At 35.4% G+C, this 27,924-nt stretch overlaps 1 protein-coding gene across 1 annotated transcript; it reads right to left on the minus strand.

Moving 5' to 3' along the window:
- Positions 1 to 3,251: 3,251 nt before the first annotated feature.
- Positions 3,252 to 27,592, minus strand: CDC37L1 (cell division cycle 37 like 1). Its single transcript, XM_003782904.2, has 7 exons — positions 27,281 to 27,592; positions 23,275 to 23,556; positions 19,400 to 19,493; positions 13,043 to 13,158; positions 12,422 to 12,544; positions 6,937 to 7,101; positions 3,252 to 3,854 (listed from the first exon to the last, which is right to left on the minus strand). The coding sequence occupies exons 1-7, from the start codon at positions 27,410 to 27,412 to the stop codon at positions 3,753 to 3,755; spliced, it is 1,014 nt and encodes a 337-aa protein (XP_003782952.1). The 5' UTR covers positions 27,413 to 27,592; the 3' UTR covers positions 3,252 to 3,752.
- Positions 27,593 to 27,924: the final 332 nt, after the last annotated feature.

A 27,924-nucleotide genomic window follows, 5' to 3' on the forward strand; every position in this document is an offset into this window, starting at 1 on the left:
ACACTTTGGGAGGCTAAGATGGGAGAATCTCCTGAGCCCAGTTCAAGTACCAGCCTGGGGAACACAGTGAGACCCCAGTTCTTTGAAAAAAAAAAAAAAAGCCTGGGATTGTGGCCTACACCTGTAGTCCCAGATACTTGGGAGGCTGAGGCAAAATATTGATTTATTAGAACCAAGGCATTTGAGGCTGCATTGAGCTATGATCACACTATTACACCCCAGTCTAAGAAACAGAGCAAGACCTTGTCATTAAGTTGTCTTCTCACTGATAAAAATATCCTCAGACACTGATGAACTATGGAAATAGCTTTCTTGTCTTTGCAATTAATGATTTTCATCTTGTAAGTTATAGTTTAAAGCTTTAAAAACACAGGTAAAATGGTCTAGTTGTGCTTAGGCTTCTGGTAAAACCCAGTGTGCTCTATGAGTCTTTACTCTCTTCTGCATTTTTTTAGTTCACTAATGATCATGGGTTTTTCCATATCTAGCACTAAGTAAAGGTAAGTTGTCATATCAAAGTGTAACTCAGTCTAGTGTTGTCATATTTTCCCAAAGGCATTGAAGTGTAAATAGCATGAAGAATCATGCTGTTTAAAGACACTAAGTGAAAGATGTGGGAATTTAAAAAACCATGTTCTATATTTAGAAAAGAACAAAATTCAAGTCTAATTATTCAAGGCTTATGAGATGGTAAGCAATCCATAATCAAATTATATTCTTGTGCCTCCCACTCCATTAGCTTATGTAGTAAGCAAGCAAATACTTCTTAAATGAATCAGCTTCTCAGACCTATGATATAGTACATACATGTCCATTTATAAATGGGAAATGGATGCCAAGGATTTAAGGGTCTTGTTAAAGTATGTATGATATAGTGGCAAAATTGAAATGGAAAGCCTAACCTTAACCCAGACAAGTACCATTTCTGTCCCACACTCAATCTAAGAACTGAAATACATGATTGACTGTGAGAACAGTAAATTGACATTTTTATTCTTCTCTAAAAATACCCCAAGGTTAACTTTAGTATCACCTTCCGTGTACCTACAATCAATTTTTTCATCTTGTAAGAAAATCCACTTACTAAAACAGATTCATGTTCTTTGGGCAGCATATGAATAGCAGTCTGAAAGAAGAGGGCCTCATTTTCCTGAAGAGAAGTTACAGGAGATTGTGAACTCATTAGACAAGATTTGAAAGAGCCTAGTAATAGTATAATTAGAAAAGACTGTTATCTTAGAGTAATAATTTTAAATCAGTAGTATCTCCCCTAACATTGATGTAAAGACATGGAAGTAACAGAGAATAAATTTTATCAAATGAAATGAGAATCTCTGATGGATATTTTCAGGTCAAAGATGTTTTATTCATCTACATGGACCTTCCTTGGTTTATCTTGTTTAGAGAAAATTGAAATATTATCCTGTTTAGTATATTCTTCATTATTTCTTAAGAAACAGAAAACAGGACATTCCAATTTGAAAGGAGTTCTTCATACTAAAACAAAATAAAAATAAAAAATGTCAATTTACTGTTTCTAGTATTAGTGTATTACTCTGTAAAAGTTAGTCTTTGATAATTATGGCATCAGCAGTTCCCAAAATACATCCAGTCACACTTTTACACTCAAAACTCAGAACACTTCCCTTTCAAAGTTAAAAAAAAAAAAAACTCAAAATATATATGTATGTATGTATACACACACACACATGCACTCTCAAATTTCAAAGAACAGCTCTTCAATAATTCCTATTTTAGAAAACAAAGTCTTCAGGCATAGTTTACTCAGTTTGTTCTGTCCCACTAGTCTTCAGTCATTAATACCTTAAAGTCAAAATGAAACACAAAACAATTTGGATACTTACAGGCAAATCACAGGAAGGAATGGAAAATAATGATTTGTGTAACATTTCTGTGAAACCAGGGATTTTGCTTGTCTCTTGATTTGGTAGGAAGGGGAAAACAAAGAGTTTGCTTCAGAACAGAAGAGAAAAAGAAAAAAACTTATATGACTAGGTCATTGGTTAAAAAAAAATACAGGCTGATGAATACTACCATATAAATTAAACATTTTATTATAGAGTATTTATATCAAAAGCACAAAATATTCTGAAAACCAGGAAGATTGTGATATTACATAAGTATAATTCAATAATTCCAGTCCATTTCTATGGGTACTAAGTGCCTGATCACCTCAGTTAAAACAAATTACAAAAGAGGTCACAGGTCTGATCATCATAAGGGTCCCTTAACACTATTTGGTTTCTTAAGTTGAGACATGATATTCCCAATCCTTGTTAGTTATCTTCCAAATGTTTGCCACTGTTCTCAATGGGTAATGAGCCAAAGTCTACACTTAAAACTCGTATTTCTGAAGGTCAGAAGATTAATCCTTGAATAATAAGGATAGCATAATTAGCATTGTTACCTAAATAAAATGAATCATCAAAAATCCTGATGTATTTGAAGTCACTTATATAGGAAGTAGTAAAGCTCATTCTGTGGTAAATGAGCTAAGGAGAGGAATGACAGACCAGTAAATGCTATCATTACTTGTAAGGGTCATCAAAAATTTTTTCCTGTAAAGAGGCAGATGACATAGTTTAGGGGCATTTTTTGGCCTAATTTAAAAAAAAAATTTTTTTTTGTAGAGACAGAGTCTTGCTGTGTTGCTTAAGCTGATCTCAAACTCCTGACTCAGACTCCCAAAGTGCTGGGATTACAGGTGTGAGCCACTCTGCCTAGCCTCAAATTCTTAGTAAGTAATGGCAGCTCAAGGCAGCACTACAAAATTTCTCTTGCCTTTTAAAAAGTCCTTTTTTAAGAGTCCTTTCTTAAAAGCTACATCAAAGTGAAACAAACAATAACAATGACTTTTAAAAATCAGATTATTATTCTTGTTTGTTCTTACAGGCCATTCATATTCTTTTAAAATTTATTCCCTGAGAGATCCCAGACAATGTCAAGTAAAGAAATTAAAAATGAGTTTGGAATTAATCTTATTTAAAAAGAAAATCTTTATTAGCTCATCACTTTTTATATCACTATAACCCTTAAATAAAAAGTCAACAGGATAAAATAAACTTCTAAGGAATATAGTTTTTAGAATATTTTGGGGGTATATGTAATGCTTTATATCAAATTTGTATTATAGTCAAGGATTAACTGATGGTGCCGGAAATACAAATGTTAGTATTTTAAGTGGAAAGAATTTTTAAAATTTGTACCATTCAGGTTATTTAGAAAAGTAGATTACCAACTACTGATTTATTGCTTTTAATATAATGAAACACCAGATTTGACAGCTAAATTAGCAGTGGGATACAAGTACATTTTTATCTTTAATCATTTTTGTAGAGTAGGACATGTACATATCTATATAAAAAGAGACTGTAGCAGATGCCTCCCAGAATCAAGCAGTTCTTGTAAACATTGCATTTGTGCAGATTTTCATACTTTGATTCCAAAATTGAGAACAGTAAGATTAAAGGCAAATTTAGTAGCCCAAAAAAGAGTCCAGTTTGACTTCCTGCAACATATGGTACCACTCCTCTCTTCAGAAAAAAACAAAAAAACAAAAAACCTAGCAGCACATTAAAAAAAATTACAAAACGTTTCAGTACTCTTTTTTTCCCCTCCCATCAAAAACCAAACAAAAATAAAGTGCAGCACCCATAAAAGTGTCAAGAAAATAGCCAAGTTCTTCCTTTCTTATAACAAAATAACCCTTGGCCTCAGCAGTCTTAACCAAATTATACAGTGTCCATCATTTTGGGTTCATCATCTTCTTTATGTACCACTGAGTTTAAACTGCAGAGAGCTGTATTGATAGAATACTGAAGATAATCTGGATTCTGGAAGGAAAAGAAAAGACAGAGGAAAAAGGACACATGATAACCAGTTTTATGCCAGTACATGCAACTACATAGTCAGTTTCATATTTTCTATTTCTCTGCAGTGTAATAGGGTAAGAAAGAAGATGGACTTTGCAGTCAGACTTGGACTGAAACCCAAGAAAATAAAGAAAAAAAGACGTTGTTATTTCTTAACCCCCCAAAATGTGATAAAAGACAGAATGATTCATGTGAAAAACAAATATAGTAAATGCCCCCCTTTCTTTTAACAAAACTATAAATTACTTAATCATACAAGGCTTATATGTACTTATATGTCATCATCCATGTGACTTATATGTACATGGCTACTGACAATTTATATGATAAATATGGCTTTAAGCCAGCAATGTACTTTGAAGTTGATCAAAAGAAAACATTCGAATAAAGAAAAAAATCCACTTACTGAGTACAAATTACAGTTATCTTCAGGGTCTATGTTGGTTTTATAAATATTAAAATGGCCTTAGTGAGAAGTCTTTAATCTTTTGAGTGGTACTTAGACTCTTATTTTTAAAATTGGGAATAAAGCAACAGTTTATGTTTTACTTATTTTTTAAATAGAAAGAGAATTCATAAATATTATATTTGTCCATTTCCAAAACTAGGAACAGAAAATATAAAATCTTAATAAATGCAAAAATTTTTAGCCAGATTCAGGGGGAAAAAAGCAAAAATAAAACCATTATTTATTAAAGCACCACTAAGGAAGACATAAGCCCTTAAGATCCAGGACTTAAGGGAATTATTCTCCAAGAATTCAATTTTGTCTACTCAGTTGATCAGATTATCTGCTAGTACTTAAGACTTTTAATACTGTATCCCCTGGTTTACTGCACAAACACCCCTGAGGAAAATAGTCCAAATGGGATAGATGTCTTAAAACTCCCCACCATAGAGAGGCAGGGTTTTCAATCCTGACAAAGTACAATACTTTGTGAGATTCCTTTATCTTAAAAGCCAAAAAGCTAGCTAGAGTTTGGACAAGTTAATAAAATTAAAACCTAGCCTACAGGATATATGGAAAGTAACTGTTACTTATTATATTTACACCTAAGAGGCCTTTGTTGAGCCCTCTCAGAACTAAGGATAAATGTAACCCGGCTTATTTCCCAAGATTTTTGCTAATTACAAAAGAGAAATTAATAGCTAAGGTGTTACCCAAATGTAGGCTTCATAAAAATGATCAATACTTGTATTACATTATTCCTTTCTCCAAAAAACAATATTAAAGCCTTTTCTGACAATCCAGGCAAAATTCTAAAGGTCTTGGAACAGAGTTTGTAATTACTCTGTTAAAACTGGGCTCCAGTTTTCCATGACAGAATTTTGAGTAATAAAATTGGCTGAGTAAATTCTCCAGAATTCATACTCCCATTTCCCAAAGAACTTAAGATATTGTCATAGACTTAAAAACACAACTTAAATTCCACTGACTGCCCTAGATTCTCATCTAGTAATGTTCAACACATTTCTTATCTCAGTGACCAGTTCTTCCCAAGAGCACATAATTGTTATTCCTATTTGTGGTATAGGTAAATGAGTGAAGTATATTAGAAATCTAGGATTAGAATATTAGCTCCATCATTCACTGTGTTGATGTCAGACAAATTTACCTCTATAAGTTTCATTTTATTCATCTATAGACATGAATGAAAATGAATTACAGGATTTTAGAGAAGATTAAATTATATAACATGTGAAGGAATTTTGTAACCTATAAAATGGTATAAATAAAAATGGGATTGTATTATTACCCTAAGATTTTTCTTCCAAACCTCTAAATTGACACTAGCTGGGCATCTTGGCAGGCACCTGTAGTCCCAGCTACTTGGATGGCTGAGGTAAGAAGGTCACTTGAGCCCAAGAGTTTGATGTTGTTGAGAGCTCTGATAGCACAGCACTCTACCCAGGGCGGTAAGTCTGAACAATCCTGATAACATCTGCAATTCAAATGGGTCTCAACTGCATAAGCCCAGCCTCTCCCCCAAATAACCATAGGGATGCCTAGCAGCTGACATCAGTTGTTATCTGATAGGTGTAACAAGAACTTATTTCTCTCAAACCAGAGGTACTTTTTTTTTTTTTTAAGAGACAGTCTCATTCTGTCACCCAACCTCAAACTCTTGGGCTTGAGCAATCCTCTTGCATCAGCCTCCTCAGTAGCTTAGACTACAGGCGCTCACCATGACGCCTGGCTAGTTTTTCTATTTTTAGTAGATACAGGGTATCACTTGCTCAGGCTGGTCTCGAACTCCTGAGCTCAAGCAATCCACCTGCCTCAGCCTTCCAGAGTACTAGGATTAGAGGCGTGAGCCACCACACCCAGTCAGGAGGCAACTTCTTGGTAACACAGGCCTCTTAAGATATTGTGATGTGGGCTCGGCGCCTGTGGCTAAGGTGCCAGCCACATACACCTAAGGTGGCGGGTTCGAATCCAGCCCGGGCCCGCCAAACAACAATGATGGCTGTAACCGGGGGAAAAAATAGCCAGGCGTTGTGGAGGGCGCCTGTGGTCCCAGCAACTTGGGAGGTAGAGGCAGGAGACTCGCTTTAGCCCAGGAGTTGGAGGTTGCTACGAGCTAGGCCACAGCACTCTACCCAGGGGGACAGCTTGAGGCTCTGTCTCAAAAAAAAAAAAAAAAAAAGAAAAGAAAAAAGATACTGTGATGTGTATCTTTTCCCTCTTATGTTTAAAATCAATGACATCCTTCCAGTCTCTTATTCCCATTGCATGTATATGTGACATTTTAATTTAAGGAAATTATACATTGTAATATGGACCTGACAATGACTTAGTTCTAGAATTGTCCTGGAAAAACTACTTCCCTGTGGGCTATTTCTCAGAAACTAAGAGAAAAATCATCACTCCATTTAAATAACATTAAGAGATAATCTGTTGAAACTCTGTGGGGGAACATTCCTTACAAGTCAAACTAAGGACTCTAACCTTACATGATCACACATATAAAGGAAACAAAGGCCAAATGAATAAAAATTATGTGAATAAGCTTGCAAAGAAATATTTTCATTTCCAACTTACCTGTGGTAAGGATTCTAATAAACCTATAGATCCAACACCAGAATGGGGAACATGATTCTGAACTGTCATAGGCTGAAAACTTTGTGATTGAGAATAAAGTCTTACTCTTGACTTGAAAGCTTCAAGTTCATTTTTGAATGCTTCAAAATAACCTTCTTCCTCGGCCTAGAAAACAATAAAACAAAGACTATGCTTTTCAACGCTTCTAGACTACACAAGAGTTATAAAAAGCATTTGATAGGTCTGAAGTGAAGGAAGTAAAGTGAATAGTTTAAATGTAGAAACCACCACGATACCTGTCCCACTTGTGAAAACTACCTGTTTTAAGGAATGTTAATAATTGATCTGTTCCATTTCTTTCCGCTTCAGCAAAATAAACTAATAAGAAATAACCCCTCCTTATATATACACACACATACAATTGTAATAGAAGAAAAAAGGCTTTCTCTGTATTTCTCTTGATTTATCTGGACTTTTGATGGGATCCAAAATAGTCCTCATTTAACCTCTCATAATCATTCTCTCCTCTCCCCACTGCCAACCAACAAGGGTTATTTTTAAAACCTTTCAATTTGGCCAGGACAGCTCCTCACACCTGTAATCCATTTTGGGAGGCTCATTGAGACCAGCCCAGGCAACACTGTGAGACACTCTCTCCTCATCTCTACAAAGAATTTAAAAATTAGCTGGGGGCTGGGTGTGGTGGCCCCCACCTGTAATCCTAGCACTCTGGGAGGCCAAGGCAGGTGGATCACTTGAGTTCAGGAGGTCGAGACCATCCTGAGCAAGAGCCAGACCCAGTCTCTACTTAAAATAGAAAAACTAGTCAGGCGTTGTGGCAGTTGCCTGTAGTCCCAGCTATTCAGGAGGCTGAAGCAAGAGAATAGCTTGAGCCCAGGAGTTTGAGACTGTGGTAAGCTGTGATCAAATCACTGCAACTGCCCTCTAACCTAGGCAATAGTGAGCCTCTTTCAAAATAAAAACAAAAACAAAACAAAGAAAAAATCCCCACCCACCTTTTAATTCTCCACCAATTAATGAAGGGGCACTATTACTTGTTTCTAGTAATTCTTTGGCCCTATATTCTCTATTTGTAAAAGCTATGAAAACTGAAAAAAACTCAGCATTCAGTCTCATGATGGGAATATCTTAATTAGTATTCTAATTAAGCAAATAACCTTTTTTTTTTGTAGAGACAAAGTCGCATTTTATCACCCTCGGTAGAGTGCCCTGGTGTCACACTGCTCACAGCAACCTCCAACTCCTGGGTTTAGGCGATTCTCTTGCCTCAGCCTCCTGAGTAGCTGGGACTACAGGCGCCTGCCACAACGCCTGACTAAAATAACATTTTCAACATCATAGAAAGAACAAAGTATAACTTACATAGAGGGAAGGCTACTAAGATCATCTAATGATCAATGATATAATGATATAAGCAAAATTCTTTTTTTTGAGTCTCACCCTTGCCCTGGGTAGACTGTTGTGGCGTCATGGCTCACAGCAACCTCAAACTCTTGGGCTCAAGCAATCCTCTTGCCTCAGCCTCCCAAGTAGCTAGGACTATAGGTGAACAACACAACACCAGCTAGTTTTTCTATTTTCAGTAGAGACTGTCTTGCTCTTGGCTCAGGCTGGTCTCAAATTCCTAAGCTCAAACAATTCACCTGCCTCCCAGGGTGCTAGGATCACAGGGGTGAGCCACCATGCCCAGGTAAGCAAAATTCTTGGCAGTTGCCTCTGTGTTTCCTCCATATAAATAAAGAAATGACACAGAGTATATTCTTTACTAACTGAATGGAGGCTTTTAAGTGCAAGTGATGGAAGAGATATTGTCAAATGGAGTTTTGGTTGCATAATCAGGTTAAAGCCTATGTACTAGTTATTAGCATTAACCTTGCATTAGACAATGTTCTGTGCTATCATCCTATCTTATAAATTTAGAAATAATTTTCTTAATTACATTTTAGCTTTAGTCAACATATGGTACTCATGTAGACATACAAAATGTCAGTCAGTCTTCACATTCTCTTACCAAGATTTCATAAAGTAGGGCGGTGCTCGTAGCTCAGTGGGTAGGGCGCCGGCCACATACACCAAGGCAGGTGGGTTTGAACCTGCCCTGGCCAGCTAAACAACAATGACAACTGCAACAAAAAAATATCCTGGTGTTGTGGTGGGCACCTATAGTCCCAGCTATTCAGGAGGCTGAAGCAAGAGGATCTCTTAAGCCCAAGAGTATGAGGTTGCTGTGAGCAATGATGCCACAGCACTCTACCAAGGGTGACAAACTGAGACTCTGTCTCAAAAAAAAAGTAATCTTTCTGAAAGTGAAATCATTAAGTGGTAGAACTGCTGACCTACCACATGCCTAAGGCCAAGAGATTTAGATATAGAGTGACTTGACTGATTCTGTATTACTAAGTAACCTATGGGCCACTTGCTTAACTTCTTTATGCCGATTTCCTCACCTACAGAATAAGTATAGTAATCCTCATAAAATGTTATAGGGATTTAATGAGTTAATTCACTAGCATAGTACTTGCCACAAAGTAAGCACTCTATGAAAGTTATTATTTCTTAATTTTAAAAAAAGCATTAAAAAAGCATAATTCTTATTATTCCTAATTTAAACTATAGGGTATTCCAAAAGTCACTCCTAAAATTGCCATACAAGGGAAAATGGGAAATTGTAGTTAAATGTACTTTTTTCCCTTTTTTGAGAAAGAATTGCTCAGGCCAGAGTGCCATGCTTTAGCCTAGCTCACAGCAACCCCCAAATCCTGGGTTCAAGCAATCCTCCTACCTCAGTCTCCCAAGTAGCTGTGACCACAGGCACCTGCCACAACATCCAGTTAATTTTTCTGTTTGTAGTAGAAATGGGGTCTCACTCTTGCTCAGGCTGGTCCTGAACTCCTAAGCTCAAGGGATCCTCCCACTTCAGCTCCCCAGAGTGCTAGGATTATAGACACTGCACCCAGTCTAAATAATGTACCTTTATTTACAAAATATTCATTACAAAATTTTACAAAGTGGCCAACATATAGAGGATATTTTATGAGTATTTTATAATAAAGATACATTTACTTACAATTTCTGATTTTTCCCTATGTACAGTGACTTTAGAGATGACTTTCGGACACTTTGTAGTCTGTAGAAGCCTAGCTAAAATGCCAAGTCAATCATTTACTATTTAAAACTCTGATGTTTAAAGAAAATTTCCTATTTAGGTTATACTTCATGAGAACTTATGGCATTTAAGTTAAAACTACTGCATTCTTGATAGTTATCTTAAAATTCAAAAATATCATTTTCTGTTTATAAAAAGAAATGTTCATTGTAGTACATGAAAAAGAAAATGGAAATTATTTCTAATTCTACCACCCAATACAACCAATGTTAAACTTCTGGTGTATTTTAATGTTTAGTTATATATATTAAAATGTATTCTACATGTAAAAGAGTATATAAAATATATTAGTTTATTCAGCAAAGCCCCCATTATCTACCCACAGAAATTAGGAAACAGATCATTCCTGGTATCTTAGAAATCAGTTACCAAGAGCACTCTTCCTCCCCTTCTGAGGTTATCATAACTTTTGCCTTAATGATTCCTTTGCTTCTTTAAACACTTATATATGTATCCTTCAACAATATAGTTTTTAGTTTTACCTATTATAAACAATAAAATATTAAAAATAGAAAGTTTATAAAAATATAAAATGTTTTTAAAAATACTGAACATACTATCACTCTGTGGCTTATTTAATTTGCTCTTCTGTTTTTATCCATGCTGATGCTGGTTATTATGTTACCAAGTGAATACACAGGGAAAAGTATCCCTTATCCCAAATGCTTGTGACCAGAAATTTCGGACAGAAGTTTATTTCATATTTTGGAATATTTGCATTATACTTACCATTTGAGCACCCCTAATTTGAAAAACCAAAATCTGAAATGTGCCAATGAGCATTTCCTTTGAGTGTCATATTGGTATTCAAAACTTAGACTTTGAAGCATTTTGGGTTTTTAATACTCAATCTATACCACAATTTATTCATTCTACTGTTGACACACATTTGGACTATTACTAGGCTTTCTGCTGTTATGAACAATTACATTATAAATATTATAGCAAGCTCTTGCACATGTGTAAGAGTTCCTCTAGGTCAGCATTTCTCCGGATTCATTCATACTGTGGAAAATTACTGAGAAACCTAAAGAACTTCTTTTTATGTAGATTACGTCTGTCAGTGTTTGTCGTATTAGAAATTAAAATTGAGGAATTTAAAAATATTAGTTAACTAATATTTTAGTGAATATTAATATTAGTTGATAATAGTTAACTAATATTTTAGTAAATATTATTTAATGAATATTCACTAAAATATTTTAATATTGAAAACAACAGTAAACTCATTACATGCTACCATTAATAACATATTTTTCTTTAAAAAACATTGTTTTCCCAAACAAAAAAATTGAGTAAAGAGAAGCGCTTTTATTGTTTTTTATTTTTCCAATTCTTATATCTAATATCTGGCTTAACAGAAGATAACTAGATTTTCACATGTGCTTTTGCATCAATCTCTACAATACACTCATGAGAGAGTAAGAATGAAAAAGCAAATAACATCTTAGTATTATTATAAAAATAGTTTTGACTGAGGGTCTCTTGAAAGGGTCTTGAGAATCCCTAGACTACACGTAAGGAACCAACTCTCTAGTTTATATATTTAGGAAATTTCTGGATGTTAAGTATGCACTTTTTCAAATTTACTAAGAAATTCTGCAAAGTGTTTGCTCCAATTTATACTCCTATTAGCAATGCATGTGAGTTCTTCTTTGGGCAATTTTTAAATTACTAATCTAGTGAGTGTGAAGTGATAATCTTTCCAGACATATCTATTTTTCTTTAGTATGGCCAACATCATCTTGTAAATATGTCACTTCTTTTGAATTTAGCATATGCATTTTCTCAGATCATTAAAAATGCTCCATAAACATAATTTTAATAGCTGCACAATATTCTATGTACCACAGGTATTTTTAACCATTCCTCTATTAAATTTTTAGGTTTCCTAATTTTTTATAACGTAAGTCTGATTTCTCATTAAACTGTGAGTTCTATACAAGGAGGATTCTGTATCTGTATTATTTAACACTTTATTGTGAGTATCTGAAACAGGTGTGCTTTGCCTCAGTAGGCACTCAATATTTACTGAAAGAATAAATGATGGAACACAACGAGTTTTCTGAATACACATATTCTTTTGAATGGGTCTCAATTTCACATACATGCTACAGTACAGTTTCTTATATTGCTCCTTTAAGTCCAAATTAGCATGAAATTAGCAATAAATTTTCTTTGCCCTAAACAATCTATAGAATTGTCCTGTTCTAGTTGCATGGTTTCTTTTGATGGATATAGAACAAAGAAGTTCTAAGGCCTAACCTTCCCATTTATCAATATCAAACAACTACTTACTTTGGCTTTCTGGAAAAATAAACGAAAACACCCTCTTGGATCCACATTACAATTTTTGGCCATTTCCATAATAAACTGCATTACAACAGCTTGATGTGCTATTTGTTCCATTAGAGCCCCTTTCTGAAAATAAATAGATTAAAATTGTAAGAACACCTCTAGAGATACATCTAATTGATCTAAAAATAGAATACTTTTGATTTTATTCTCCATAGCTATAAATTAAATACTATACAGATACATAAAGAGTATAACTTAGTTCTTGATTCATATATGGACCAGAATAAGGAAAGGAGGACCATGCTATGGATTTAATGTTGTGATTACTATTTGGATTTTTAAAACATGACTTTCTAATTAGTTAAAAAGGAACAAAGATTACAGTATTAGAGTAAGAGAGATGGAGTGGGATGGGGTGTAGTGGCAGAGAAAGCACACTGGAAAAGTTTCCCTATGCTAACTGAAACAACTAAAAAAAGAAATTCCCACACAAAACTCAAGTAGATTCATAAATAAATCTAATGATTCTCCTTCTTTCATTTAAATAAATAAAAAACCAAACAAAACACCAGTACAGTAAGAAATCAAAATTCCACTAAGGCTCCCAGAAACTCACAGTACCTGCTCAGCTTCTAGGTGAAAACACCATAAAATAAGATATTTAGCAGTTTCTTCACATACAAGGTAGGGATGGTCTGACAAAAATCTCTGACTATCATCCCATCGACTCAACATACCTATAAAAAAGGAATTAAACCATAAATGTCAAATATTTCTTCCTGTAAGGGAAAAAATGCCATTCTTAATTAATCTCTTAATGGTATTTTAAAATGGTTCTCTTTAAATATAATTTGTATTACCAGAGTGCTATGTTGCAGTAAAATGGCAAATAAAAAGCAAGAATACTTTCAAATACAGTAGAACCTCCACAGTTGACTGCCTCTCTACATTGACCACCTCCTTAAGTTGACCTAATTTTCATAGACCTAATTTTCATAGACCAGACATGTACCACATATAATGTATCAGGACAGCAGGGCTAGTTCCTTATGTTGACCATCTCTATATGTTGACCAGTTTGCTACAGTCCCTTGTGTGATCAACTTAGAGAGGTTCTACTATAATTTCCAGTAGACTGGAAACAGCTTCTAAAATAATTATAATATTATTATTAATCCAAATAATTTTCACAGAAAATTTTATTTTGGATTAGTCAGTCTAAAGTAGCATGGCTGGTTTAGCCCTGCATCTGAGAATGTGAGTAGTCTTTGTCAAAGTCAGAAGGTCAGTCATTCATTTAGCTACTCATCATGTCTGTTTATATATATACATGATAAAGTAAACACAATTTTTAAAAAATTAGCTAAGCACATTTAAACACGGCTGTCATTTTGTTTCAAGAAATCAAAAGAATCTAAATACTATTTTAGGTGTATCTGCATCTTTATCTAAATTAGAAATTTGGTCAAAGTCAATACCAACAAGTAATCATGAAACCAGGAAAGGGTTGTTTCTCTGTCTAGTCAATTTTATTACTGAATAAACTGAACATAACAATGTAAGGTTTATTAGACTCCTTAGATTCACCCAAGGAAGATGTTCATGGAAATTTTATAGGGCTATCTCAATAGTTTGGCAGTAAGCCTTTCCCCTAGGTACAAAATGAACTCTTAAACATTAAATTCCACATTAGAACACAAGAAAGAACAAAACTGAGGACAAAATTCTTACTGAGAATACCACAGCAACACATGGGAGTCAGCTGAAAATAAATGATTATTCTTCATTTTAAAAAAGGAGAAAAAAGACTGGAACATTTTTCTCACAGAGATATATAAGCTTTATGAAGTTACTACCCTAACACTTTGGAGACAATGATTAGGTCACTTAAAATTCTGAGAAATAGTGTATTATGGAAATTACTTAAAACTGCTCTTCAAGGTATAAAGAATCTAATGACTCCTAGGGATTAGATCTAAAGAAAGCACAATCCTTATTTCCTATACTTGAAAACACAAAAATAAATCCTATGAAGCAGTTTTGTTTTAGCTTTCCTGCAATTCCTACGATTCTATTTTCAATTCTACCAACCATATAGAACTATTTTTCCTGTTTACTTGTCCACAGCAGCATTGTGATTCGCTGATTTATCAAATCCTGTCTGTTTTAGTTTCTTCTGCAGGAAAGATAATATGAAAAGACTAGTGACACCTGTAGGAGCCATGAGGAAGGAGATCATTAAATATTTAAAAAAAAAATTTTTTTTTTTTTGCAGTTTTTGGATGGAGCTGGGTTTCAACCCGCCACCTCCAGCATATGGGGCCGACACCCTACTCCTTCGAGCCACAGGACCACCCTAAATATTAAAGTTTTTAACTACCTATTTAATACCTGAGACAAAATTAACACTTGAGATGGAATATAGGTTTTCTTTATCTAAGAAATACTTGTCATCATCACTTGATTTCAAAAATGGACATCAAAGGCCAAGTATAATGGCTCACACTTGTATTCTTAGCACTCTGGGAGGCCAAGGTGGAGGATCATTTGAGGTCAGAAGTTTGAGACCAGCCTGGCCAACACGACAACATCTCCTTCTCTACAAAAAATAGAAAAATTAGCTGGGTGTGTGCTGTGCACCTGTAGTCCCAGCTATTCAGAAGGCTCAGGCAGGAGGATGGCTTGAGCCCAGGAATTTGAGATTGCAGTGAGCTATGATGTCACTACCTAGGGTAGGGAACAAAGCAAGACCCCGTCTCAAATATAAAACAAAAAAAACCCCCAAAAGCACATTGAATTAGTATGAAATTAAGAAGTTACAGGTAGTCCATACAAATCTTTGTGGAAAGAGTATGAAATTTTATGAAAATATATAAAAGATAACAGATGAGTAAAACAGAACATACCTAAAATTACTGATGTTATTTTGGATTTTATAAACAAACAAATAAATACATATGTCTTAATAGTTTCCCTTTCCTCTCCTCATTATACTTAACGAATGATACATTTTAACACCTTACATTATTCATTTTAATTTACCTATGTACTAAAAATCTTCTAGCTAGGTTGTGAATTCCTTGAGGAAAGATAGATGACCATTTTCCCTAGAATTCCTGAGCTCCAGAGATCTCTAGTCCAATCATCTACCAGTATACAACCATTTCTACCTATATTTCTATATTTAAACATCTTATTTGAAACCAAATCCATCCTTCTTTCTCTTTCTGTCATCCTACAATACTTCCTAGACTGCATGTTAACAACTAAGCTTTCCAGAAATTCCTGTGACCTTCCCATTTCTGACATCAAATTGATCACTATGTCTGTGGTTAAATACTACAATCTGCTAATACGATGAATTACATTAATAAATTTTCTAATGCTAAGCCATCCTTGAATTCTTAGGATAAATCCTTTAAAAATATTTTTTTCAGATTGTAAAGCATATTCATTGTGAAGAATCTGAAAAATCCAGACAATAAAAATCTGCAATTCAATCACGAGATAATTATTAACATTTTGGTATATTTCCTTTCAAAGGTATTTTTAATGACTTTTAAAGAAACAACATTAAAATCATAGTATACATTATCTATTTCACTTCTGTTTGTATCTTCAACACCTACAACACCTGCTTGTATCTTTATCACAGTAAGCATACAAGATCAGAAACAGAGGTGTATTTCAACATTTCATCTATGTTTATATTAAATATATTCAATAATAGGACACTGATAAATTTTTAAAAAGCAATACATAAGTGATTACATTGAAGTGTCTATAAATACTCATCTTGAATACAAATGAAAAATATTCTATCATAGTATTTGCACAAATGTTTACTGTTTTGATAAAACTGCCAGCAACAACATCCTATACAGATTCATAAAATGCTGAATCACAGCTAACTTTGGCTGGAATTAAAGATGATGTGTTCTGAAAAACTGTGAGATGATTCAAAAAGTAGCTCTGATGAACACAAAGACAGTGATGTCAGCAATGTATATAACTGGAATATAACTGTTGTGAAACTTAAGCTTGTTCAATTAAATAGGCTTTGCTTCTAAATTGATATTTTATATTTATAAAATACAAATTAACTAAATAAAAATTAAGTCCAAATGTAGGGAAAAACATCAGATTTCAATGCTTCATAATATTCCATAACATACTGTACCATTTATCACTGCATGGTAAATTTTATCTAATTGTAAGGGTAAAAGCAACACAAGAAAGGCAGTTAGTAGACAGCACAGAGAAAGTCAGGAAGAACTCTGAAGAATATAATATACATAAGACCACAGAGAAGTCCTGTTGTGAAACCCCTACAACCCTACGTAACCCCTCCAACACCAGGCCCATGTCTTCTGAGAGTCTAGAATGCAATCCAAGTTTGGAAAGCTTCAAGTTGGAAGCTGAAATTATAGTTCCTATCCTAGACACGCTTAAAGGAATATTATGTAATTATTATCACTCGAGCAATGCTTTCTTCCTTTATCACAGTCAGCATACAAGATCAGAAACAACTGTTTCCACTAAGGAGGGACAGCATCAAACTTTCACTGTCTTACCTCAGGCCTCTATCAATTCTGTGCCATAATTTAGACAACAGAGATTTTGATTATCTCATCATCCCACATGACTGCAAATTGGTCCACACTACACTGATGGTACTTGGTGAGCAGGAAGTTGAAGGTACCCCAGATGCCTTGATAAGTAAGATACATGCATGCCAGAAAGTGGGGAAAACACATGAAAATTTTAAGAGCCTACTACCTTAGTAACATTTCAGGGGATCCAATGTGCTGTGGCAAGTAGGGTATCTCCTCCAAAATGAAAAGTTGTGCATTTCCACTAAGAAACGGGCACAATGTGAATCTGGGAGTGGCTATCGGGTCTGGTTGGGTTTGAAGACAGCAAGGCTCTGGTTAGTTTTACAAGATAGTATACTTGCAAGCTCACAACATACAATGGAAAAACAGTTGCTTATTAATTACCTGTGGATGTCATGTCAGCCTTTTCCCTCACACATATCCTTACTTGCACCATAGTTTCATAAACTAAGGGTCATGGTGGCACAAGTTTGAGATTATACATAGATTCAACAGCATAGACTCTATTCATTAAGGATGTTCTGCTATCCCAATCTTGTTTAGCCAATGAATTCCTAATAGAGGCCTGTAGCAGAAACCAATGCTGAAACCTTAATATGGTACCAGACACTTGAGAGGCCATCCAGCCATTGAGTACCTGGTGGTTCATCTTGGTTCCACTTCATCTTGGAGGGACCAGTAATTACTCCCAACAACTCATTCTAGATCTGCTATTGCCCTCTCTCCCTGCTCTGCTTCTACCACTAATACATTTGTGCCACATTATTTTTTGACCCACAAACACATTTTACAACCAAAGAAATGAAGACCATGGGATTATGAAATTCACTAGTCTTATCATGAACATCACTATCCGGAAATAGCAGGTTTTACAAAATGATGAAATGATTTATTAAAGACTTAGTCACAGTGTCAGATGGGTTAAAACACCTTGTTGAGATTCAGATAATTTTCCTATGCAAAACTGCTTTTGACCAAGGCACTCAGTTTACAACATAAGTGAAGGAACTGTTTCTCACCTACTAGGCTTCTCATGGCCCCAAAGCAACCACCTGTAAAGTGTCAGCTGGCTGAAAACACCTTGAGGGATGTTGTTTTACTAGATGCAGTACATGTTCTCAAAGAGCAACCAGTATATGGTACTACTTTCCCTCCAGCAGAAAAATAGGGGCCTAGAAAGCAAGGACTATAGGTAGGTGGGAGTGGCAAGTCATATATTACAACTAAGATTCATTTGCAAAATTTTTGCCTTTTAGCCTTATGACTCAAAGCTCTGCTTGTTTAAGGATTTTACTATCTGTCCAAGGGAGAAACTGCTTATTTATTTTTTCTATTGTAAATAATACCACAATGATAATATGCAGAAAAACTTTGTCTATGTTTACTTCTTTGGGTACTGTTCTTGAGTTAAATACACAATTTACTTTTTTTTAAATAAAATGTATGAAAAATGAGTATTTTATAATTACATAAAAGGAAAAAAAATTAAAGTAATATCTATTGTCTTGACATAACTGAAGCATAAAAGAAACTCGAAAGTCTTTGGGGGGAAAACGCCAACAGGAAAAAATTTCAAAATGTCAATTAGTTCATGAACATATTACAAATAAAAACCATATTTACTAAATTAACACATTACTTGGCATCAAAAAAAATGCTTTAAACCTTAACTCCTAACACTTGCCAGGAGCATTTTCACTCCAGCAATGCCACACTGCTTATGATTCTCAGAACACACTATGCTGTTTTCTGAGTTTGCCTTTCTACACGCAATTGCTGTTGCCTTGCCTCTCTTACCTATGTGGAATCTGTTCCTCCTAATTAAGCTCAGATGCTACCTCCTCTGGAAAGCCTTCACTTACATCAACCCCCATCCTGCCCTTGTTCCCCAACAGAAAAACTATTCTTAGTTCTCTCTATATACTGTATTATTATATTTATCTGAATAACAGTTCAAGTATCTGTCTCAATTATATAGTATTGTATCCAAAACTGGGGGGAAAATGTATGCTAGCTTTTTAACCATACAATAATCAGATACCAAGAAGCAAAAAGGAAAAAGCAAAGACTAGTTGGAAAATGGAAAAATGACTATGGAATAAACGTGATTATCTTATAGGGTAGTATAATAAAAGATTGAATTCTGCTCCTCTTTACAACTTGGTTTACTCTGTCAATCTATTTTATTTATGACCAAAAAAAAAAAGTCTAAAACAAGATCTATATAGCTATGCCAGAAGTAGCTATACAACTGAAGTTTCCCACTTTTCTTTTTGGCTTCCATTTTATAAATTCACATTTTGTACACATACAATAATGACACCTAATATTACAAAGAAGGAAACTCAAGTAGCAGACTTACCAAAATGTCTGATTTTTTGCTCATATTTCTGCATAAATGATTTTGACTTATCTTCATCTTCTGTTTCTTTTCTTTTATCTTGATTAATAAAACTCTTAAGGAAAAATTTTAGAAATTAAAATCAGATTCTATATTCTAATTTAATCTTTTTTCTCAGATACTAAATACCTAGCAAGCCTTTCTATAGACAATATAAAAATGTACTATGATATCATACTGATATTACATCATTAAATTCACCTGTTACACTCTTTATTTAAAAAAATCAAAATTTTCTTATATAGATTTCATTAGTTTTGTTTAAAATGATATACATGTGGAAAATTATAGATTTATCTTAGAAATCATACAGAAAAACAACTGATTTAACCTTTTTGTAAAAGTGAATTTCCCTATTAAAGATATAGAAAGATCTTTTATATGCATAATTGTTTACATTATTCATTTCCTATAAATATTTACAACTCTGACCTAATCTTTGAAGGTCTTGCCATAAGGAAACACAGAAATTCAGAGCATATAAAGTACAGTAGAACCTCATCATTAACCATCTCCCCACACTGACCACCTCTAGTTGACCTAGTTTTTGTAGATCAGATATGTACCACATGCACACATCAGTACAGCAGGCCTAGTTTCTTGTGTTGAACACCTCCGTATATTGACCAGTTTGTTACCATCCCTTGGGTGGTCAACTTACAGAGGTTCTTCTGTATGTTGATTATAAATTCTTTGTTAGGACATAAACCCAAAATAGATTTTGCTGCATTTCTAATAAAACTTCCTAGGAGAGCCAACACAATCTGATTCTTAAAATCAAGTATAACTTTTTTTTTAAAGAAATGCTTATTTTCAGTTAAATGAATCATAAAACAGATCAAGAATGAAGTTTTTACCTAGCCAGAAAAACTGGCAGAACAGTTTCTCAGAACATTCTGTGATTGCATTTATGCCCTGTTATTAGGGCAATTTACAAAAATGTAAATTGTAGACCAGCTCACAACCAGTTTACAATGAGGAAGCACACAAAAGTTTATATATTTCAAAATAAATGTTTTTTTCCTTTATATAGTCTGCCATCTAGACCAGCACTGTCCAATAGAAATATAATCCAAGTCATAAATGTAATTTAAAGTTTTATATTAGCCGTATTAAAAAGTAAAAAGAAACAGATGACAGTAACTTACTTTATTTAACCTAACATATGCAACATATCATTTTAACATGTAAGCAATAAAAAAAATTAATAAATATTTTACTTTGGGGGAGTACTAAATCATTGGAATCTGGTGTGTATTGTAGTTTACACTTACAGCACATCTCAATTCGGACTAGCCACATTTCAAGCGCTCAATTGCACATGTGGCTAGTTGCTATCCAGTTGGACAGAGCAGATCTAGACCAGTCCTCTCAAGTCTCAAGCTCCCAGACAAAATCAATGTACGATTTTGAGCAAATGACTGGAACATAAAGATAGTCCTAATTAATTTGTGGTATAAATGTAGGCTATGTTAGAACCTAAGTTTAAAGAAATAAAAGCAGAGACAACATGAAAATATTTTCTTAGTGACTACTATGTTAAAAGAAGAGACATTTACATATCAAAACAAACATTGCTTTGATCATTCCCTCAGGAAGAAAAAATTTATTTTTAAATTGTTTTGGGGTATAAGTACAAGGCAGAAAATAACACTAAAGACACACCCCTTAAAATAATATATGCAAAGATAGCTAATTATTCAGATAACAATGCTGGTAGGGAAAATAAAAATGTATATAAATTAGTACTGGCAGAGTAAATCTAGAAGTCTCACTGTTAACAGAGGTTCTCTTGGAAATGCAAGTGAAAGTAAAGGGGCTCTTTCAATTTGTATTTTACATACTTAAGTATTTTTAAAAATGTATATACTGGCTCAGCGCCTGTGGCTAAAGTGGCTAAGGCGCCAGCCACGTACACCCAAGGTGGTGGGTTCGAATCCAGCCTGGGCCTGCCAAACAACAATGACGGCTGCAACCAAAAAAAAATAGCGCGTTATGGTGGGCGCCTGTGGTCCCAGCTACTTGGGAGGCTGAGGCAAGAGACTCACTTGAGCCCAGGAGTTGGAGGTTGCTGTGAGCTGTGAAGCTACAGCACTCTACCCAGGGGGACAGCTGGAGGCTCCTACCTCCAAAAAAAAAAAAAAAAGTATGTACCTATTTATTTTATAATAAGCATGTTATACTCTTAATTTTTCTTAATTAAAGAAGAAAGTACTGATAGGGCCAGTGGTAACATACATTTATCTCCATGTGTTACTGATTGCTGTAGCAGAAGTTGAGCTAGTGCAGGGAAAGGCAAAAAGTGCTCAAGTGGGCAGGTGAGAATGGATGGCAGGAGGATAGAAAACAAATGGGTTACAGGCTGAGAAGTTTAAATAATAATGGTCAAAGATAAGGTCCGATGTGGACTTGGACAAGAATGAACAGTCTACCTCCCAAGCTTGAAAGTTAAGTTTAGTACAAGTACACAGAGGTACCACTTTACAAATTAGTAGAAAATGACTTGAATTTCATTGCTGTAGATATTATAGACTGCACTTCCACATCACTATCTCAACATGAGTGTAGATTACACAAGTACATCTATTTGCTAAAATTGTACACTTGAGATTTATGCATCTCAAAGTATGTAAATCTTATCCAAAAATTAAGCAAAAAATTAAGAATCATGCAGGGACAGGGAGTAGAGGAAATTATAAATGAAACAGCTTCATGATGACTTTTGTTGATGTTGAACAGGGGGTTCATCTGTTTACTCTGTTGTGTGCTGAAATTTTCCATAATAAAAGGCTAAAAACAGGTCAAAATTCATACCCAAATGATATATTCATGGATTAAGGGAAATAATGATAGTTGAAGGCCTATCCTTCCCTATTTTCTGCATGTTTCAGGCCTAAAGAATGCTAATAATAGGTAACATACAAAATCTATCTTTGTTTTAGCTTCTGGAAACTGTCTCCTTTAGATATTTTAGCATAGTGAAAAAACACAAAAACCAAAATATCAGCACCTGTCAGCATGTTCACAGATTTATTTATAAATGTTTCACCAACATAAGGCTATAAATACAGACTCTTATTCTTCAATATGTATCATTTATTCCATATTAAAAAATATTAGTTAATAAAGTTATTTATTAGGCTTTGCCTTTTCCCTCTTTTCATACATTGGAAATTAATCTCTAGAAACTCTAATTTTTAAATGGCAACAAAGACAGAAAACCCTCAAGTTTGAGAAACATGGGATTTTAAAAGGCTAACTAGGCCAATGGAGATAATATTATCTCCATTAATAAAGGACATTATGTGGATATCATTTTCATTTTAAGGCCTCTTAATAAAGGATATTCAACTAGTCTCTCAATTCCATGGTCAGAAAGTCTCTTCTTTACATTTAAACCACTATATTATCAAGTCACTCTACTTACTTTTTACTTTCTTCATCTATAAAATAAGATGACTGAATTAAACAAACTCTAAAGCAGTGACCCCCAATGTAGGAAGTACAAAACATGAGATGTGGGGTAAATATAGTTTCTTATCCGTGTAAATATCAAATCTCTGCGAATGTTTTCTAATATATATAATATTTGATCAGCAGTACATGTATATAAACAGGTATGTGAGACTGGTTAAGTAGCCTCCTGTAATCTACAGCTCAAGGGCAAGAGCTTTTAAACTTTTTGACTTTCCTAAACTTTTCAAACACTTTTCATAAACTGTCAAAATGAACAGTGTTTACAGTATTCTGTTACATTGCTATGAAACATGCACAAGTGGTATGTACAAACATTTCAGTTTTTTCTTCTTTCATTATGGCCCAATAAAAGGTCATACCTTATTAAAAACATCCTTGCTAATGGCATCCATACTCCATAGACACATCCTTTCTCTTTGTACTAGAGCCTCTTCTTTCTGTCGCCATTCTTCTTCCCGTTGCCTCAGTTCTGATATTGCTGTTTGTGCTTTGGCGTGTTCCTGGTCCAAGGACTCAGAGTTATGCAGTGCTAAGCTACCAAGTTTCTGCTGAGCTTCAGCAAGATTCCATTTGCACGCCACAGAGCTCTTCACAAACTCTTTCTGCTTTTGGCAAGCTAGTTCAATCCCATGGCTATACATCTGGATTAAAAAAAAACAAACAAAAAACAAAAAACAGTATTTGTAAGAAATGAAGAAGGCAATGGATATGCTTGTGCAGCACAGTTCAATTTTGTTTTATTTGAAAGATTTCTGCACAATATTTTCTAGTACATAATGTATCCTGTGTTCTGGGCCTGTATTATAGGCCTTGTTTCATCAACTAGACTCTAAGCTTCTTTGTTAATCTATGCCCCTCCCCTGACAACTAACAGTAACAAAAAGCCTGGCAACAATCATAGTGTACAAAGCTTGTGCTCAACAAACATTGGATTTATAGTCTTTATAATTCTAAGCCAGCAGAATAATGAGAACAAAGCTTAAATCTAGCTCATCACCACAACATTCAACATGCTGAAAGTCAGACCTTTAGTTTTGTTCTACAAGTTCTTCATTGCTAAAACCTCCTTTTATTTAGAAGTAATCATTTCCTGGTTTCTATTTATTTTCTGTATTTTCCCACTCCTTTGGTGATCTGAGAAGTTCTTACTGAAAATTCCTCTTTATAAGTGACAATATCAGATATCCTTTAACTTATTCCTAATCAAAATAGGCAAAGATTTCTTTTTAAGTGCCAGATGGTCTACTCTGGTGACTCTTGTGGAACCAGCAGTATTAATATTTACTTAACTAGTACATGTAAAGCATGTGATAGGTCTGTAATTCCTTCTATTCTTAGCTGTATAAAACAAAAGCTAAAGGTACATTCTTTATGATTTCTTAGCCAAATATAGATCAACTTTTAAGTAGTTACTCAGAATAATTTCTCCCTAATCTGTTCCTATATGTACACCACTATTCAAGCCTGTATAATTCCACATGTGAATTATACAAATACAGCCTGTTTATCCCAAGCCATTCTCCATTTCACTAGACTGATCATTCCAAAAAACAAATCTGATCATTTTATTCATTCTGAGGTCTTAGGATAAAGTGCAAATTCTGTGATATGGCCCTTCGTATCATTTCCAATGATCTCTCTAGACTCAGTTCCAGTTACTTTTCTACTTGTTTGTTTATTTCTCCCATCCCCACTGGTGTCCCCCTATCCCCTTTGAATCTGGTAATACTTCTTCCTCTAGGTAACGCCTATCTGTATACAGATTCTGCAGTTGCCTAAGCTTTTCTTATCCATTTTCTCCCCACCCTACTTATGCATATTTCTAAGGCAATGTTTTTCACGTACTATTACGTTTATCTATTTACTCAACTGCTAACTTCTTAAAGGGCTAGAATTCAACAAATGTTAGATGAATAAATTAATCTCCACTTCTTTGAACAGACTGGTGGCGGTAAAGAATTCTGAGGCAAGCAGCAAAAGAGGCCCCTACCTCCTGGCTGATTCTTCAGGAAAACTCAAATTTCTACTAGGGTAAATGCAGACACTGTTGCTATTCAGATTATTCATTTACTCATTCAGCAGGTTTGGAGCCAGGTACTACACACCATGTTCCTAACAAACCAAGTAAAATATTTATTTTTTACTTTCTGCTATCTTAGAATAGGATCAAGAATAACTGTAGACCTGCTATGCTTAAAATGGGGCCAGAAAAAGGAGAAAAATGAAGCTATAAAACTTATTTTGTAAGAAAAGACAAAGATACCAAGAAAGGCAATATGGATAACTGGAAATACCATATATTTTTAAATTATGTGGGAGAAAATACTCATTTCCCAAATCAAACAAATTCTGAAAGTTACTTACGTTTAAATTCTCCCTAAATATCCAAATAATATTTGGCCACTTGAGCAAACTACCCAACATGTATTCAGATAGTTAAATAAAATATTAGGTCATATTTTAACGAACTAAATTCTAAAAAGTAACTGTTAGCATTAAAGTGTACTAATGTAACTTTACATCAAAACTTTTCAAAAAGGATCTCTATATTCTGATCTGCCTTTACATTAACTAGATCTTAGAACCACACATCATTTATTTTATTAAGATGTCTGGATTCTCCATATTGATGAAATTAAACCAAAGCTGGTTTTTAAAGATGGTAAATGTTTATCCAATTTCACTACACACTGTATTCTTTCCAAATATTCCAATCTAAAAAAAAATCAATCTTAAAGCCAGAAAGACAAATAAGTTTATTATAAATTATTAATCACTTTGCAAATTTTAAAAACAATCAAAGGTAGTTGTATCCAATCAGTTTCACAGTATTTGAGAGGAGGGGCAGCGCAGTAGGTGAGAAAATACTGGACCAGGGGTCAGTTAGTGGTTTCTAGTTTTAACTTTGCCACTACCTAGTTATACAGCCTCAGAGAAATTACTTTTAATAAAGAAGATTAAGCCTACCCACTTCTAAAATATCTTTTGGCTGAGTAAGTTTGTAAGTCCACAAAAGAAATTAATTCACAGATATTTTAAAAATTCCATGCTTTTCTTGGCTTTTATGATTCGATCATAATGCAATGAAATTCTTGAGACCTTTTTTTCTCTCCATCTGCCTTCAAAATTGACAACAGCAGCTGCTGTTCATTATTTTCTCTCTCTACAACACATTATGTGCTTATTACACATTTTGTATATAAATATGACACCAGTGATCTACAATTAGTGGGTGACTACTGACCCATCAACTCTCATTCTGCCCTCCTAAAAAATGTCTTGCACTCTCCCAGTGACTAGCTGGCCAAAGTGCCTCTGTGGTTATGAAACAGCATTTTTCTCTGTATGATGCCAACTAACCCCATTAGCTGGGCATAAGATTGATGATTTCACACTTACTGGCAAACGATTCAAATCACTCATCTTCATTAGGATCTAGCTAAATGAGTTTAGAGAAAAACTATTCATTCTGTTACATTATTAGGAACCCCATTTTCCAAGAAGACAGACAGTTATAATCCACTGACCATATCAGTGCTTTGTCTGTGATACTGAAATATACTTCCAAAACACATTCAAGTAATGAGATAAATCAGGACGCAATAATATGAATATATAAGCACTCCCTAACAGAGAACTCAGAAAAATCCTCAATGTTATATCACATTTGGGTAAGTTTCAGAGGCAAGAAAGCTGCTTTGAAAATCACAAGTAGTATCAGGAACCCGAGGAAGAATTCTGTAGGAAAACGCAAGTGAGTGCCTGGGGAATGGCGTGAAGCAAACTAAAAACAAAACAGTAAGGCAAAGACGGTCACGCAAATGGGAGAGGTGTGCTCTAGCATTAAAAGCAAGATTTACAGAATTTGCTCAGATGTGATGTGGGTGAAATAGCAAGTGAAATCATCCTTACGTCAGGACTCAGAGTGATGTTGAGCTACAATCATTCACTGTTTCTAACTACCAACTGTGCACAAGTCTGTTAAAGCTTTTAACAGAAAAAAGTGCTCAGAGAAAAGCACGCACAAGAGGACAAAGGGTCAGTGTTATAGCGTGAGCTGCCCCAAATCTAGGTGCTGGTCCAGGGGCGGGGAGGCGGAGGAATGTCTTCTAAGGGCGAGAAAAAAACAGCCAAGTAAAAGAAAAGGTGTGCGTAGAAGTGGGTAATACATGTTCACCCTGTCTCCCCTCTGAACGTGCTATATATAATAGCAAGGGACGGCATCAGTCGCCCGACTCCCAGGGATGAGATGGACGCAGAACAGGGCACAGAAAAGGGTCGGGGCGACGTGGCACTCCAGGAGGCTTGGCGACAGCGCCTCTCCATCCACTGCTCCCCCCCAGCAGAACCCGGCCCCCCTCTCACCTGGGCGCCGCCGTCCGGCAGCTGCGGGCAGCGGGGAGAACCGGGGGACACGTCCAAGTCACTCTCTTCCTCAGTCTCACCCTCGGCCCGAGGCAGGCTCCAGGGTCCCGGCGGCGGCCACGGTTGCTCCATGTCCAGCTGCCCCCGGCCCTACAACCGCCACCGCCAACGGACTTGGCGTTGAGTGGAACCCGCTGCGCGGAGCCAGCAGCTCCAGCCGGCCGGGGCCGTTACCCAGAAACCCCCAGTGAGCGACGCACACCCTGCGCTGGTCTGGGCCGCGCCTCCGGCTGACGGCGGAAGGAGCGGTCGACTGGGGCGTCACTTCCGGTTGGGGCGGGGCGGTGAGGCGGGTTTTGGGGCCTCTGTGTAGGGGGTGGGTCTGGAACTGTTTTCTAGTTTTAAAGTCTGTTTTCCGAATCCTGGCGTTGGGTGCTTAAAGCAAATGGCGCGGCGGGTGGTGAAATGTCTGCTAGGTAGTGTTAGAGATTTGCCGTCGAGTGTTCCCTACGCTGTAAACAGTGGGTCCTGGGCGCTGGGAGGTGCCCGTTGGGAGGTGCGTGTTGTTTTGAAACGGCAACTCATTCCTCTGCATGGACACATGAACCAGCAATACACTGTAGTTCTAAAGCGGGGTTGGGACG

Source organism: Otolemur garnettii, unplaced genomic scaffold (genome assembly GCF_000181295.1).
Source record: "Otolemur garnettii isolate 467f Iridium unplaced genomic scaffold, OtoGar3 scaffold00006, whole genome shotgun sequence".
Classification (NCBI taxonomy): Eukaryota; Metazoa; Chordata; class Mammalia; order Primates; family Galagidae; genus Otolemur; species Otolemur garnettii.

Coding starts and splice junctions, on each gene's coding strand:
- CDC37L1 (XM_003782904.2), bottom strand. CDS start 27,412: ATGGAGCAACCGTGGCCGCCGCCGGGACCCTGGAGCCTGCCTCGGGCC. Junction 23,557..27,280: donor TGCCGGACGGCGGCGCCCAG/GTGAGAGGGGGG, acceptor TTTTTAATCCAG/ATGTATAGCCATGGGATTGA. Junction 3,855..6,936: donor TATTAGAATCCTTACCACAG/GTAAGTTGGAAA, acceptor TTTTCCTTCCAG/AATCCAGATTATCTTCAGTA.